Below are 13,992 nucleotides of genomic sequence, written 5' to 3' on the forward strand. Positions count from 1 at the left end.
GGTTAGAGTACCCGCTACCATTCGTTGACAACAACAAACACCTCTCAAAATGTTACTTTTATGCTCTTTATATGATTTCAAAACTGAAAAAGCTCTAGCACATGATTTAATCTCTGCTTCCCTCTGCGAAGGGCATGTCTTTTACTTTATGTTGAGTCAGTAAACCTATTTCCATCCATCTTAAGCAAGTATTTGAGTTGTTGTGATCAAATCATTTATATTGTGATCTATTTAATCATGCCTTCTACTCTTCCTTGTTTAGTACAAGTTTTATCTGAATGAATATAGCTTTGAAAGTTATCAATGAATATGAGGAGATTATTACGATTAAGTATGCAAGTTGTGCCATATAAGCTTTAGCATAATCTGTTAATTGTTCTCTGACCAAGAACGAAGTTTGCCATCACCAATTATGATTTCTTATGCACCTTTATTTGTGATTACCTTCTACTTGTCTCAAGTTGAATTGTATGAGGAAGTTGTTCACTAGAATGTCTTGTGTGAATTAATATGACGCTTCTTGTCCGTATTTTATTTATCGACTATTCACTCCATAAACATGTGGTCCTGTTTACCGAGTTCAGTCTCGCTTGGGGACAAGCGAAGTCTAAGCTTGGGGGGAGTTGATACGTCCATTTTGCATCACTATTTTATATCATATTTTGCTGTTATTCATTGATATATTTCATATTTAGAGGTGATACTTATGTTATTTCATCTATTTTGCATGTTTCATGATTATTGGAGGATCGCGCACCGGAGTCAGGATTCTGCTGGAAAAAGCGCTGTCAGAATGCAATATTTCGGAAGATCAACAATTGACGGAAATTATATGAAAAATCCTATTTTTCCAGAAGACGAAGAGAGCCAAAAGGAGGAGCCGAGGAGGGCCGCCATGGGCCCCCCTCATAGGCCGGCGCGGGCCCTGCCCTGGCCACGCCGCCATGCGGGGAGGGGGCCCACAGCCCCCTCTGGCCTCCTCTCCTTCGCGTACTTCTTCGTCCCGAAAACCTAAGCTCCAGAGGATAGTCGCGAAGAGTCACAGCCGCCTCTGCGGGGCGGAAAACACCAGAGAGAAAAGAGCTCTCCGGCAGGCTGAAATCTACCGGGGAAATTCCCTCCCGGAGGGGGAAATCGACGCCATCGTCACCGTCATCGAGCTGGACATCATCTCCATCATCATCATCATCATCTCCATCATCATCACCGCCGTCTCCACCGCTGCACCTCATCACCGCTGTAACAATTTGGGTTGGATCTTGATTGTTTGATAGGGGAAACTCTCCCTGTATTGATTTCTACTCGTTATTGATGCTATTGAGTGAAACCATTGAACCAAGGTTTATGTTCAGATTGTTATTCATCATCATATCACCTCTGATCATGTTCCATATGATGTCTCGTGAGTAGTTCGTTTAGTTCTTGAGGACATGGGTGAAGTCTAAATGTTAGTAGTGAATTATGGTTGAGTAATATTCAATGTTATGATATTTAAGTTGTGGTGTTATTCTTCTAGTTGTGTCGTGTGAACGTCGACTACATGATACTTCACCTTTATGGGCCTAGGGGAATACATCTTGTACTCGTTTGCCAATTGCGGGGTTGCCGGAGTGACAGAAACCTGAACCCCCGTTGGTATATCGATGCAGGAGGGATAGCAGGATCTCAGAGTTTAAGGTTGTGGTTAGATTTATCTTAATTACTTTCTTGTAGTTGCGGATGCTTGCAAAGGGTATAATCACAAGTATGTATTAGTCCTAGGAAGGGCGGTGCATTAGCATAGGTTCACCCACACAACACTTATCAAAACAATGAATATTAATTAGCTATATGAAGCGAAAGCACTAGACTAAATTCCCGTGTGTCCTCAAGAACGTTTGGTCATTATAAGTAAACAAACCGGCTTGTCCTTTGTGCTAAAAAGGATTGGGCCACTCGCTGCAATTATTTCTCTCGCATTTTAATTACTCGTACTTTATTCATCTGCTATATCAAAACCCCCTGAATACTTGTCTGTGAGCATTTACAGCGAATCCTTCATCGAAACTGCTTATCAACACCTTCTGCTCCTCGTTGGGTTCGACACTCTTACTTATCGAAAATACTACGATACACCCCCTATACTTGTGGGTCATCAGAGAACTACTCCCTCCTCATCATAGGAGACAGCAGCGGCGATGAAGATGACGGTGGTGTCGATGGAGATGCCTTCCGGGGGCAATTCCCCGTCCCGGCGGCATGCCGGAACAGAGACTTCTGTCCCCCGAATCTTGGCTTCGCGATGGCGGCGGCTCTGGAAGGTTTTCCGTATCGTGGCTTATTCGTCTAGGGTTTTCGCGACGGAGGCTTTAAGTAGGCGGAAGGGCAGCCTCGGAGGGGCCCTGGTGGGGCCACACCATAGGGGGGCGCGCCTCACCCCTTGGCCGCGCCGCCCTGGCGTGTGGGGCCCCCTGGCTCCCCTCTGGCCCCTCTTCGGTGTTCTGGAAGCTTCGTGGAAAAATAAGATTCTGGGTGTTGATTTCGTCCAATTCCGAGAATATTTCCTTTGTAGGATTTCTGAAACCAAAAACAGCAGAAAACAGGAACTGGCACTTCGGCATCTTGTCAATAGGTTAGTTCCGAAAAATGCATCAAAACGATATAAAGTGTGAACAAAACATGTATGTATTGTCATAAAACAAGCATGGAACATCAGAAATTATAGATACGTTGGAGACGTATCAGTTCACCATCCCCTCCTGATCTCGTGGTAGGTGAGACGAGAAAAGGTAACACACCTAACTGCTAGTAGCAGGATCTAGCCCTGAATGGTAAAAATAAATGTTGTGGCATGATGCAGAAGCTCAATGTGATCATCCTACTCAAATCGAATGGCCAAATCGACCCTATGTTGTTCTAGGGAAATGGTTCTATCACTAGAACAACGAATAGAGCAGAGGAGTGACCCTTACCTTCGCCATGACAGACGAAGGAGATGGACCAAAGTCAGAGAAGATGATAACAACCTCCACTCTCGATGCACAGATGACGATGCTGGTCCGGCACCGAAGACCAAGAAGACGAGATCCTCCTCTAGAGGACGGCGTGGATACAATGTAGGAGTGTTGTCGAAAGTGGAAAAAAAGATATTTGTTGGGAGCTAATAGAGGTGGTAACCAAAAGAGGGAGGTGGTCCCCATATTTGTCGCGCATGGAGAGACTTGAAGTACAAGATGATCTAGAGTCTTAGTCTATCCTAACTCGTCTTGTATAGATATTCTTACAAATATATCTTGATTAAAAATGTTAAACACACTAGTTTGGTGCTACACATTAACATAGCCCCGTGTTTTTTTTCATTTTTATATAATGTCACCTATAAATTAAAATAATAGAAAATCATATTTTTGTGAAACTTATAGCAAAAACAGGCTTCAATTTTTGAAGCTTAAGAAAACTAGCTGGTTTTCGTTTTTTTTTCATTTAGTTTACAGAAATTGCTCGCTGTAGTGAAAAAAATGTTTGTACTGCTAAAAAATAATTGGGAAAAAACTGATAGCACTGTTTTAAAGAACGTTGAAGGGTTCAAAAAATGATGGGATAATTTTTTTTTGACAATTTCCTTACTTCGTTCTCAGTATATTTCAGTTATAACTCATGCTGCAACTCATAACTAGCACGAATCACGATGCAAATTAAATGGTGTCGGATTTAACTTAGCATGAAGTTAGTTCTCAGACAAATCCCTAATACAAAACGCTCACACATAATAACACGTTTCAAGACGACGCTGAAAAGCAATTAGCAAACGGTTACGGGTTATACTTAGAGCATCTCCACCGGCGATCCCGATAGCGGCCCCGATAGCGATTTGGGGGCCGACAGCGAAAATGGGCTCGCACCGGCGCGCCCCAAACGGCGCCGGCCAATTTTGGTGCCCAATAGAATCGTCGGCGGCCCCGTGCTGGCCCCTTCGCCAAGGGCGCGAATCGGACGCGTCGGCACCTCGCGGCACGTCTGAAAACGTGTGTGGGCTCCGCCTGGCAGCCAGACACACCGTTTTCCCACCTCCTACACACGGCCGAGGCGACTCCCACCCCTCTAGATCGCCACCGTCGCCGTCGCCTCCGTGCCCACCCTGCTTGCAATAGACACCGCCGACCGTCTAGGAACCGCCGTCCATCGACACGGCCGCCACCCCCTTGACCGGCAGCCGCTGTTTCGCCCGGAACAGAGCTCGCCGCCACCGCGATAGTATCGCCCCGCCCGCAAGGTGTTCGTCCGATTGCCGCGATGGACAGCGACGACGAGATGATGGTGCAGCTGTTCACGGAGGACCAGAACGCTCAGGCTATTCGGCGGCAACAGTAGCAGCTGATTCTGACGAACATGTTGCGCGTTCGCTAGCCTTTCTTCGTCGTGCCTCGGCGTGGTGGCTCCAAGCCAGGCAAGAGGAGGAACATCAACAGGCACCGTGAAGCCAGCGCAATGCTGCTTGACGCCGACTACTTCAACGACGACGCGACTCGTTCGCCGAAGGAATTTCGGCGCTGGTTTAGGATGAACAAGGACCTATTCTTGAAGATTGTCCATGGCGTCAGGGAGTACGACACGTACTTCATGGCCAAGAAAGATTGCACAGATTTGTGGGGCTTCACCTCGATTCAGAAGTGCACTGCTACAATGCGCTGTCTTGCATACGGAGCTCCTCCAGATACAGCCAATGACTACATGCGGATGGCAGAGTGGACATGCACAGACTCTCTACAAGTTCTGTCGAGCTGTCATAGCGGTGTTTGGTAAAAACTATTTAAGAGCACCAAGAGCAGATGATACAGCTCGGATTCTGCAGAAGAATGCAGCAAGCGGGTTTCCTAGGATGCTCGAAAGCATTGACTGTATGCATTGGGGCTGGAAGAATTTCCCTTTTACTTGGCAGGGGATCTACAAGGGCCATACTGGTGAGTGCAGTGTCATTCTTGAGGCAGTGGCAGACCAGGAGCTTTGGATTTGGCATGCATTTTTTGGCATTGGCAGGAACAAACAATGATATCAACATGCTGCAGCGCTCTCCGGTGTTTGCCAGGCTAGCTGAGGGATAAGCTCATGCCGTGAACTTTGAGGTAAACGACCACGCATACAACAAGGGGTACTATCTAGCTGATGGTATCTACCCGACGTATGCTACATTTGTGAAGACAATTCCCTCTCCGGCAAACGAGATGGAAGCTTATTTTGCAACATGCCAGGAAGCAGCACGCAAGGATGTTGAGCGTGCTTTTGGGGTGCTTCAGCAGCGTTTCGCCATTGTCAGGTACCCTGCTCTCACTTGGTCTGAGGCACAGATGTGGGAGGTGATGAACGCCTGTGTGATCATCCACAACATGATCATTGAGAGAGAGCGCGACGCACCTGTGCATGATGATCATCCATTTGATTATCAAGGGCCACTAGCTGAGGTAGAACATGTGACCCAAGAATTTGCTGCTTTTCTTCACATGCATAATAAAATTCGAGATGCAGGTGTCCATGCACAGCTGAAGGCGGATCTAGCTGCGCATTTGTGGGCAAGAAGAGGAGCAGCCAACAATTCATGATTTTATTTCTATTTGTTTGCCTGGATGAATAATTTAAGTATTATTTGTTTGTTGGGTTGTATGAATAATTTAAGTACTATTTGTTTGTTGGGTTGTATGAATAATTTAAGTAATATTTGTTTTATTGATTGTATGAATAATTTAATTCCATTTATGTAATTGTATGAATAAAATGTGATCGATATATTGTTTGAAAATATTGTAAAAAGGAAAAAAAATTTGGGGCCGCCGTTTGGGAGGCGCCGGTGTGGAAACGGCTTCCCCAAATGGAGGATGCAGTACCGACGCCCCCCAAACGAAGGTGCCGATGCCTCTGCCGGCGCCTATTTAGGGGCTATCGGTGGAGATGCTCTTAGAACGTCTTATGTAAGTGATGGAGAGCAGTACTGGAGTGCTATGTCAACGGGTGTTTTAGAACGAAGACGACATGTGATCCGGCCTGAAAAAGAGCAAAACCACGAGCGGCGCGGCGACCGTGTCCGTGGAAAAGGACGGTAGCTGGTACTGTAGAGACTAGCACGTGTACGTAGGAAGTTGCACGGAAACCCGACCAAATGAATCCATATATATATGGATGCTAGATATGCATTGCCAAGAAATACTCCTGGTCAATGGACCGGTCCTTTTCCACGGATGCACCTGGTCGTTTTTCTCGCCGGCCCGTATATACGCTCGGACTTCGGAGTCATCTAAATTCACATAGTACTGTATTGTACTGCACGATCAGTTTCATGGCCAACAAATCGAACAGTACGTCTAACTATCGATTCGTAGGCAGCAAGAAGCTTGGTCCATGCATGCAACTTAATTAAAAGCCATAATAGGATCGTCGCGATCAGCTGCCGCGAGCCGTGACGATGCATGTGTGTGCATGCCAAGTCGCTCGATCTCACCGCCATAACAGTATTTGCCCGAATGAAATTAAAGTATTCGAGCTCAGAAGAGCCATTTTCATGTCACTGATTGTGCAAGTCTTTGACCGGCCGCTCAAAAGAGGACAAGCTGCAGTGCAATTATGCTCTCCCTGTGGTCTCCGTTGACACCGACAGCAAGAATCGAGTGCGATAATTCATGACGCCTTGGCATGCGTCATCGCATAAACAACGTGCAGCTGCTGTCTTGTCCCGTATATAAAGAAGCATCGGATAGGCTTCCATCTTCCCGTATCCAGATCGATAGGCAAATCCACTTCCTCAAACACGCATCCATCGGCAGCCGATTGACAGGTGAACGCAAAAGTACGTGGATATCGTCGCAGAGAGACATATGGGCTCGTGCGTCTCGCTCTCGGCGGCGCCGGCGCTGCCGACAGTGGCCACGGCGAAGGTGGTGCACGTGGACGGCTCCATGGTGCAGTTCGCGACGCCCGTCACGGCGCGGGAGGCTCTCGGCAGCGACGCCACCAGCTCCTCGAGCTTCCTCTGCAGCTGCGACGAGCTTCGATTCGACGCGCCCGCCCGCGCGCTGGCGGCCGAGGAGGCACTCCAGCCCGGGTGCCTCTACTTCGCGCTCCCCGTGTCCATGCTCCGCCGCCCGCTCTCCGGGCAGGACATGGCCGCCCTCGCCGTCAAGGCAAGCTCCGGTTTGGCCGCCGTCGCCAACAGCAGCAAAGGACAGGGTATGGCTCGAGTGGCGCCGCTCGTCGCCGCCGACGAGGGTGAACGAGACGGCGGACGGGATCACCACGTCTACGGAAAATACGGCCCACGCAAGATGGGTGGTAGTGATCGTGCGGTCGTGCAAAGGCTGAGCGCCATTTTGGAAGGCCAGTGAGTCCTGACTACGGCCTGAGTGTGGCCCCAATATCGATTAACCGATTTAACGGTTACATTGTTTAGACAGTCTAGTTAAGCAGATTATGAGTTGCTGCTTAGTTGATCAGGTCCATCGCTCGATTCCCCAACTGAGGTCTGCAGGAGGAGATCCGTATAGTATGTATGTACAGCCGTACAGGATGCTTCGATTCTTTCATGTGTAAATTTTAGGATTAAGGAACACAAATACGTTATTGTACTTCCTACAATTCATATTAATTATCGCTAATATCGATATATCTTGATATATATTTTAGTTCTATATATATCCATATTAGCGATAAGTAATATTAATTAGAGGATTATATAATGAATGGAGTAAATACACGTTTCAGTTAAGCTAGTGATGTTCCTGCCATCGATGATTTGCAAAAAAATAGACAAGAGAAAGGGATATTGCAGTCCTTATGCGTGCAAGTTGGAGGCATGCCCTGAATTTTGTAGGGAAGGATTCACCGGATCAATGGATAAAGGACACATAGATGTTATAATTAACGAAAGAGAACATGGCGTTTCTAGAGCCAAAGGTTGAGTTAGGCATCCGGATATTCAAAATGGCACCAAAAGTATCATATGCCCCGGCACGTAAAAAATGTTTTACTAATAACAAAATAATCTGAATAAAAGTACACATAAACATGTAGGATGTATATGCATCCATTGTCTAAAACCGCATTTCCAAATGTTAAACAATTCCGCAAAAGAAGAAACACGTGTACATCCGGACATTTTATGTTCACACACAAAGTTTCAGAAAATAATTTGAGGCATGTGTAAAAACGATATTTTTCTATGCTCTAATATGACTATTCACGGGACATTTTTTCTTTTATACATCTGCCAGAAAAAAAAATCTTGCGAAACTTCGTTTCCAACATAAAATGTCCTACGCATAGTATTTTTCTCAAGAATTTTATATTTTAAAAACATTTTCATGCATTTTCGTAGTAGGTGTATCTACACCTAAGCCAAAACACCGACTCTATTTACATATATGTGTCATATATGACAATATAAATTCCCTAAAAAATAATTTCATGTACGTTGGACGTGCGAAAAAATTAGTTTTGTACTTTGAAAATTGCAGTTTCCTAGCACCCGGTTGTGAAAGCCTCGAGTCTCCATAATTCTGGTAGACTGTGTTAGCGGCACTGTTATTCGCAATTACACCCTCCATTCCATAATGCTTGTCTCTAATTTGGATATATCTAGAAAAATTTTATGCATAGATATATCCAAATCAATCACAAAAATTATGGAATTTGGGGGGGTGGGGGGAGTGTTCAGGTACTACTAGTAAACTTTATTCTGCCTTATGAACAAATATAGCTAAGCAGGTTTGGCGTATTCTCAAGAAGAAAAGAGCACCCGGTCTTGTTTTTTTTTTTCGAGGGCACAACCTACGTCTTTTCTTAATGAACTTTGCACACAGGTGGAAGGCTTAGAGCATGTCTAGTAGAGCCCCTAAACCCCTAAATCTGTAAAAATAACCGCTTTTTTACAGTTTTTGACGAAAAAATCGCAAAGACTAGAGCCCCTAAAACTGTAAAACTGTAAAAAAATTCCCAGGTCGGACCTGGGAATCCCTTCTTGGCCTGTAGAAACGAGGGTTGGGCAATCCAACCCGTCCCCGACCTGTAAACGTCTCGGACACGCGCGGGAGGGACATTTCAGCTCGTTCCCTCTTCTCCCTCTTCCTCCCCCGATCCCGCCGCCGCCGCCGCCCTCCAGCCCCGCCGCCGCCGCCTCGACCCGCCGCCGCCGCCGCCTCCGGCCCGCCTCCGCCGCGCCCGCCTCCGCCCGCCCTCCGCCCGCCCGGCCTCCGCCCGCCCCGGCCTCGCCTCCCGCCCCGGCCTCGCCTCCGCCGCGCCGGCCTCCGCCCGCCCCGGCCTCGCCTCCCGCCTCCGGCCCGCCTCCGCCGCGCCCGCCTCCGCCTCGCCCTCCGCCGCCCGGCCTCCGCCCGCCTCCACCCGCCCGGCCTCCGCCCCGCTCCGCCCGCCCGCCTCCACCGCGCCCGGCCTCCGCCCGCCCCGCCCTCCGCCCGCCCGCCCTCCACCCGCCCGGCCTCCTCCCGCCGCGCCCCGCCTCCGCCCCGCCCTCCTCCCGCCCGGCCCCACCGCGCCCCTGCCCCGCCGCGCCCCGGCCTCCTCCGCCCAGGTATGTTCTTTTTTTTCTTCTTTTGTTTCATTTTTTTTGTTTCATTTTGTAGCACTAATTGATGGTTGATTTTTTTGCAGATGGAGATGAACAACAACGTTGTCATGGACTCGATGTCGGATTCGTCGGATTGGTCGACATCCGACGATTCCGACATTGATGAGTTGTTGAAAGAAACCCTTCTCGTGTAGAAGCTTTTCTTCAAGCACATCGTGAGATTGAAGATGCAGCCACTCATGGTCGTCTCCGTGATGATCTAGTCGAGCACCAGTGGCATTTGGATGGGCAGCGCCGTGCCGCATGATTTACCTTTGTTCTATTTGATTCGAACAATTATTGTTGTATGGTCCAACATTGTTGTAACAATTTGAATGATTATTGTTTTATGTGCGCGAATGTACTATTTGGTGTTGTAATAAATAACTACAATGCTTATTGTTTTATGTGAAATGTGATGATATTTGTGATATGTGAAATGATGATATGTGATGAAATCTGTGATATGGCATATGACAGTTTTAGGGGTTGGGGTTGAGCCAAAGACTAGAACCCTCAAACTGCATTATTTAGGGGTTTAGGGGTTCTACTCTTTACCCCTGTTTTTCAACCTGTAAAAATGCACAAAAATGGCTATTTCCAACCTGTAAAACTGCTATAGAGGTTTGAGGGTTTAGGGGCTCTACTAGACATGCTCTTAGACATGTATATTTTTTTAAAAAAGTGCCTTTCCTTATTTTTAAAATATTTTAAACAACTTTACTATTCATTCGGGAAATGCTCCCGGAGCCAAAACATGGCCCCCTACATCGAGCTAGGCTCTGCGAGACGGTTATGCAAAAGCTAAACACCTCTAAATTAACAAATTAATAGATGCTTCATTTGATGGAGTTCACACTACCATACTACGAAGCACGCCTTCTTCTGTCGTTTTTTCGTCTTTTTATTTCGGTTTCTCTTGACATCTTTATTTTTGCACTATGGACCATCGGTATCTTCATACGGAGTACATTTTTAACTCGTTGTCCTTGGACAAGCGCAGTCTTTGGCTGTTCAAGCAAGAAAAAAAGGCACCCAAGCTTCTTAAGATCTCCTATACTTTCTTCGTAGATTCTTTTTACATTATCTTGTTTCTCACCTCTTTAGTTAGGTTCAAAACGTCCCCTCCGGTAGGGACTTTTTGTGCCTCCCAAGTCCCAAGTAAGTAAATCATCTTGCGTGCATGACCAAATTAGTTAATTAGGAGTAAATCATCTTGCGTGCATGACCAAATTAGTTAATTAGGAGGGTGCCCAAGGTCGTAATCAGGTGCTGCGAGCTGTAGCGACGTGGACGTCAGCGATGACCCCAGAAAAGATTCATATCACCGAGAGGGTCGCCGTCACTGCCATTTTTATTCCGAAATTCGCTATCAGCACGAGATATTATCCGTTTAACTACACCCCTCAAGTACTATTTGAGAATTGACACCCCTCTCTTCAGTTTCTTGCCCACCCGTACGAGGCATTGGGACTTTTACTCTTTGTTTGATTGGATGAGATGGAAATTCAACGGGGAAGAGGAAAGAGAATTCATGTTGATAGAGAATACCTACTGTACACTATTCCTGAATGTATATGTCTTGTCAACAACGAGAAATTCAAGTGTAAATGGTTGATTTGAAGTGGAATGGGAACCTTAACATGCAAAAGTGTCCACCACATTAGAAACGACTCGAGTATCTAAATGCGATATATTCATTCGAGTATCAACCAGTTGTCAAACTCAAAACTGTAAAGTGGCTCTGATAAAAACTATCAGTACTTTCTTTTTAACTTTTCATCTAGTAACGTGCATGAATGGACGTTACTAGATGAAATTACCGTATGTGAAGGCCCTACATATTGACTAAGTCAAATGAGACTCCTTCGCACACACTTAAATAGACGTGCGCTCTAGAGTCTCATCGCTCACCCTTAAATAGCGATGGTTAGGTACACCACATGTGAGATGTCATTTCAGCCATGAGTGAAGATCTACTCTGTACTAGTGCATAAATAAGTACACATTCCGTCAAAATTTAAGTCTCAACTTTTTCTAGATATAGATATATCTAAAACTAAAATACATCTAGAAATATTCGTAACTAAACAAAAGTGAGACTCTTACTCTAGAATGAAAGTATTATATCTTGATTTTGTCATAAGCCAAACTTTTTAAGTTTAACCAACGTTATAAAACAGTTGCGGCGATATGGACGGAGGCGCGCGTCAGCCATTACGCTGACAGGTCGCTGTGGCTGCCCGTATATTATTGTTCCGGAACCAGCTGACACTCCTTGTTTGTCAGTCTGTAGAAGCAAATATTACGTAGCTCTACTCGATCACTGATTCCTTTGACCACAAACTACACAGTTTTATATCTACTACTCAATGGCCACGTACAACGTGGACTTTCTCCGCACTAATCTGCGCAGCCTCCCACAACTTGTCCCTCAAGTGATCACCTTGCAATGCAAGTACTCTCCGTTGACACTGACAGCAGCACCGAGCGCGTGACGAACTGGCTTGCGTCGTCGCCTAAAATGCGCTGTTTGGCCGTTTCCACTCTGCTTCCACCATTGCACCCTATAAAAAGCTGCATCAGACGCAGGCTCCGTCTGCCAGCGGATCAGCAGATCAACCAACCAATCTCCGATCACCCATTTGAGCTCACACGGACAAACGGCAGCACACAAACACGTCGTCGCGAGGGAACACATGGGCTCCTGCGTCTCGCGCTCGCCGGCGTCGGGGTCCGGGCGGGCGGTGGCCACGGCGAAGGTGGTCGGCCTGGACGGGTCCATGACGCAGTACTCGGCGCCAGTCACGGCGGGCGAGGCCCTGGGCGACGATAACAGCCGCAAAGGCGCGTCGGTCTTCCTGTGCAGCTCCGACGAGCTCCGCTTCGACGAGCCCCCGCGCGCGCTGGCGGACGAGGAGGCGCTGCAGCCCGGGTGGCTCTACTTCGTGCTCCCCGTCTCCATGCTCCGCCTGGCGCTCTCCGGGCACGAGATGGCCGCCCTGGCAGTCAGGGCCAGCTCCGCGCTCGCCGTCGCCAGCGGCGTCGCGTCCCCTCCGCGCCGCAAGATCGTGCCAGGAGCCAACGGCAAGACACGAAAGACGGCGCGAGTGGCGCCCCTCGTTGTTGCCCCCAACAATGACGAGGACGCCGAACTAGCAGACAGTGGATCGAGTCTGCACCCATACGGCAAATACGGTGCCTCGAACAAGACGGTGCGCGGCGGCGGCCATGAGAAGGCGGGGAAGACGAGGAAGATAGCAGGCTACAGAAGCCGCGGCGCTCGTCATCGTCGTCGTGCGGCAGATGTGCCGAGGTTAAGCGCCATTCTGGAAGACGATGACTTCTGAGCAGCCCCCGATCAGCGGACTAGTTAGCTAGTTTAGATAGTTTATTCAGTCGACCGTTGAGTCCCTCTTCAGAGTAGGAGATCCGTGTATATCACTCGATCATACTGTAGATTGCTACGATGTACAGGATGTTTTGATTCTTTGATCTGTGTACATCGAATGTCGGATCATGGCAAAATGGAAGTGCAATGCGACAAGCTAATGCACCGTTATGTTCACATTCCACATTTCTGTTTCAAACCCTGTTTTCCAGGATAGTTGGACTTCAGTGTAATCATGAAGAAACCTTGGCACATTTGTTTTGGAGTTGTCTTTTTGCGCAACAGTGTTGGGATTTTGTTTGCCCTCAAGTTACAAATCAACACTCAGTCTTGGAAGCCTTCTATGTGATCAAATATTCCCTGAATTTACCATTTGCAGTGGAGATCATCATATTGGCTGCTTGGAGTATTTGGATAATCAGAAACAGGAAAATATTTGAAGATCAAAATCCTTCCTTTTCGGCTTGGAAGATTATTTTCAAACAAGAATTGCAACTGCTTTCATACAGAATGAAAAAGAAATGGAATGTTTCCTTCAAAGCTTGGCTGCAAAGTCTTGTCTTAGTCTCCTTTGTTTTAGCTTTAGTCTTTTCCTTTTCCTTTTTCTTATTTTTCTTTCTTTCTTTCTTTCTTTTGTAAACCTGTGTACATCTTGTACAACTGATACTCTGTTTTTTCTTTTATTTTTATATTAATAAAAATTGCAGTGGGGATTTTCCCCACTGTTTCACCCTCAAAAAAAGGATAGTTGGACTTGAGAACATTTTGAGAGAGCCAAATCTTCCAAATGGTAGTGCGTATTCTCATCTTCGTGCCATCCCCTCACCCGAGGAATGCGCCTCACACTGCCGAGCATTGGCCACTAGGCAAAAACTTCCAACTCCTCGCGACTCTCACCAGGGCGCCGCTAGGGGATCCTCCGCCAGCCCCCTCCCCTCTGCCAGTCTCTCACGCCGCCGCTGCCGCCAACCATCGCTGTGGCGGCGGCGGGCCTAACCACTAAATGTGGGCCTCGGAG

At 47.2% G+C, this 13,992-nt stretch overlaps 2 protein-coding genes across 2 annotated transcripts; both read left to right on the plus strand.

Annotated features, from left to right (window-relative positions):
• Nucleotides 1-6,744: 6,744 nt before the first annotated feature.
• Nucleotides 6,745-7,627, plus strand: LOC139831373 (uncharacterized). Its single transcript, XM_071820643.1, has one exon. It carries the CDS (start codon nt 6,843-6,845, stop codon nt 7,347-7,349), a length of 507 nt encoding a protein of 168 aa, XP_071676744.1. The 5' UTR covers nt 6,745-6,842; the 3' UTR covers nt 7,350-7,627.
• Nucleotides 7,628-12,192: 4,565 nt separating this feature from the next.
• On the plus strand, nt 12,193-13,185 carry LOC127302149 (uncharacterized). Its single transcript, XM_051332547.2, has one exon. The coding sequence runs from the start codon at nt 12,283-12,285 to the stop codon at nt 12,931-12,933; it is 651 nt and encodes a 216-aa protein (XP_051188507.1). The 5' UTR covers nt 12,193-12,282; the 3' UTR covers nt 12,934-13,185.
• The last annotated feature ends 807 nt before the right edge of the window (nt 13,186-13,992 follow it).

Source organism: Lolium perenne, chromosome 5 (genome assembly GCF_019359855.2).
Source record: "Lolium perenne isolate Kyuss_39 chromosome 5, Kyuss_2.0, whole genome shotgun sequence".
Taxonomy (NCBI): domain Eukaryota; kingdom Viridiplantae; phylum Streptophyta; class Magnoliopsida; order Poales; family Poaceae; genus Lolium; species Lolium perenne.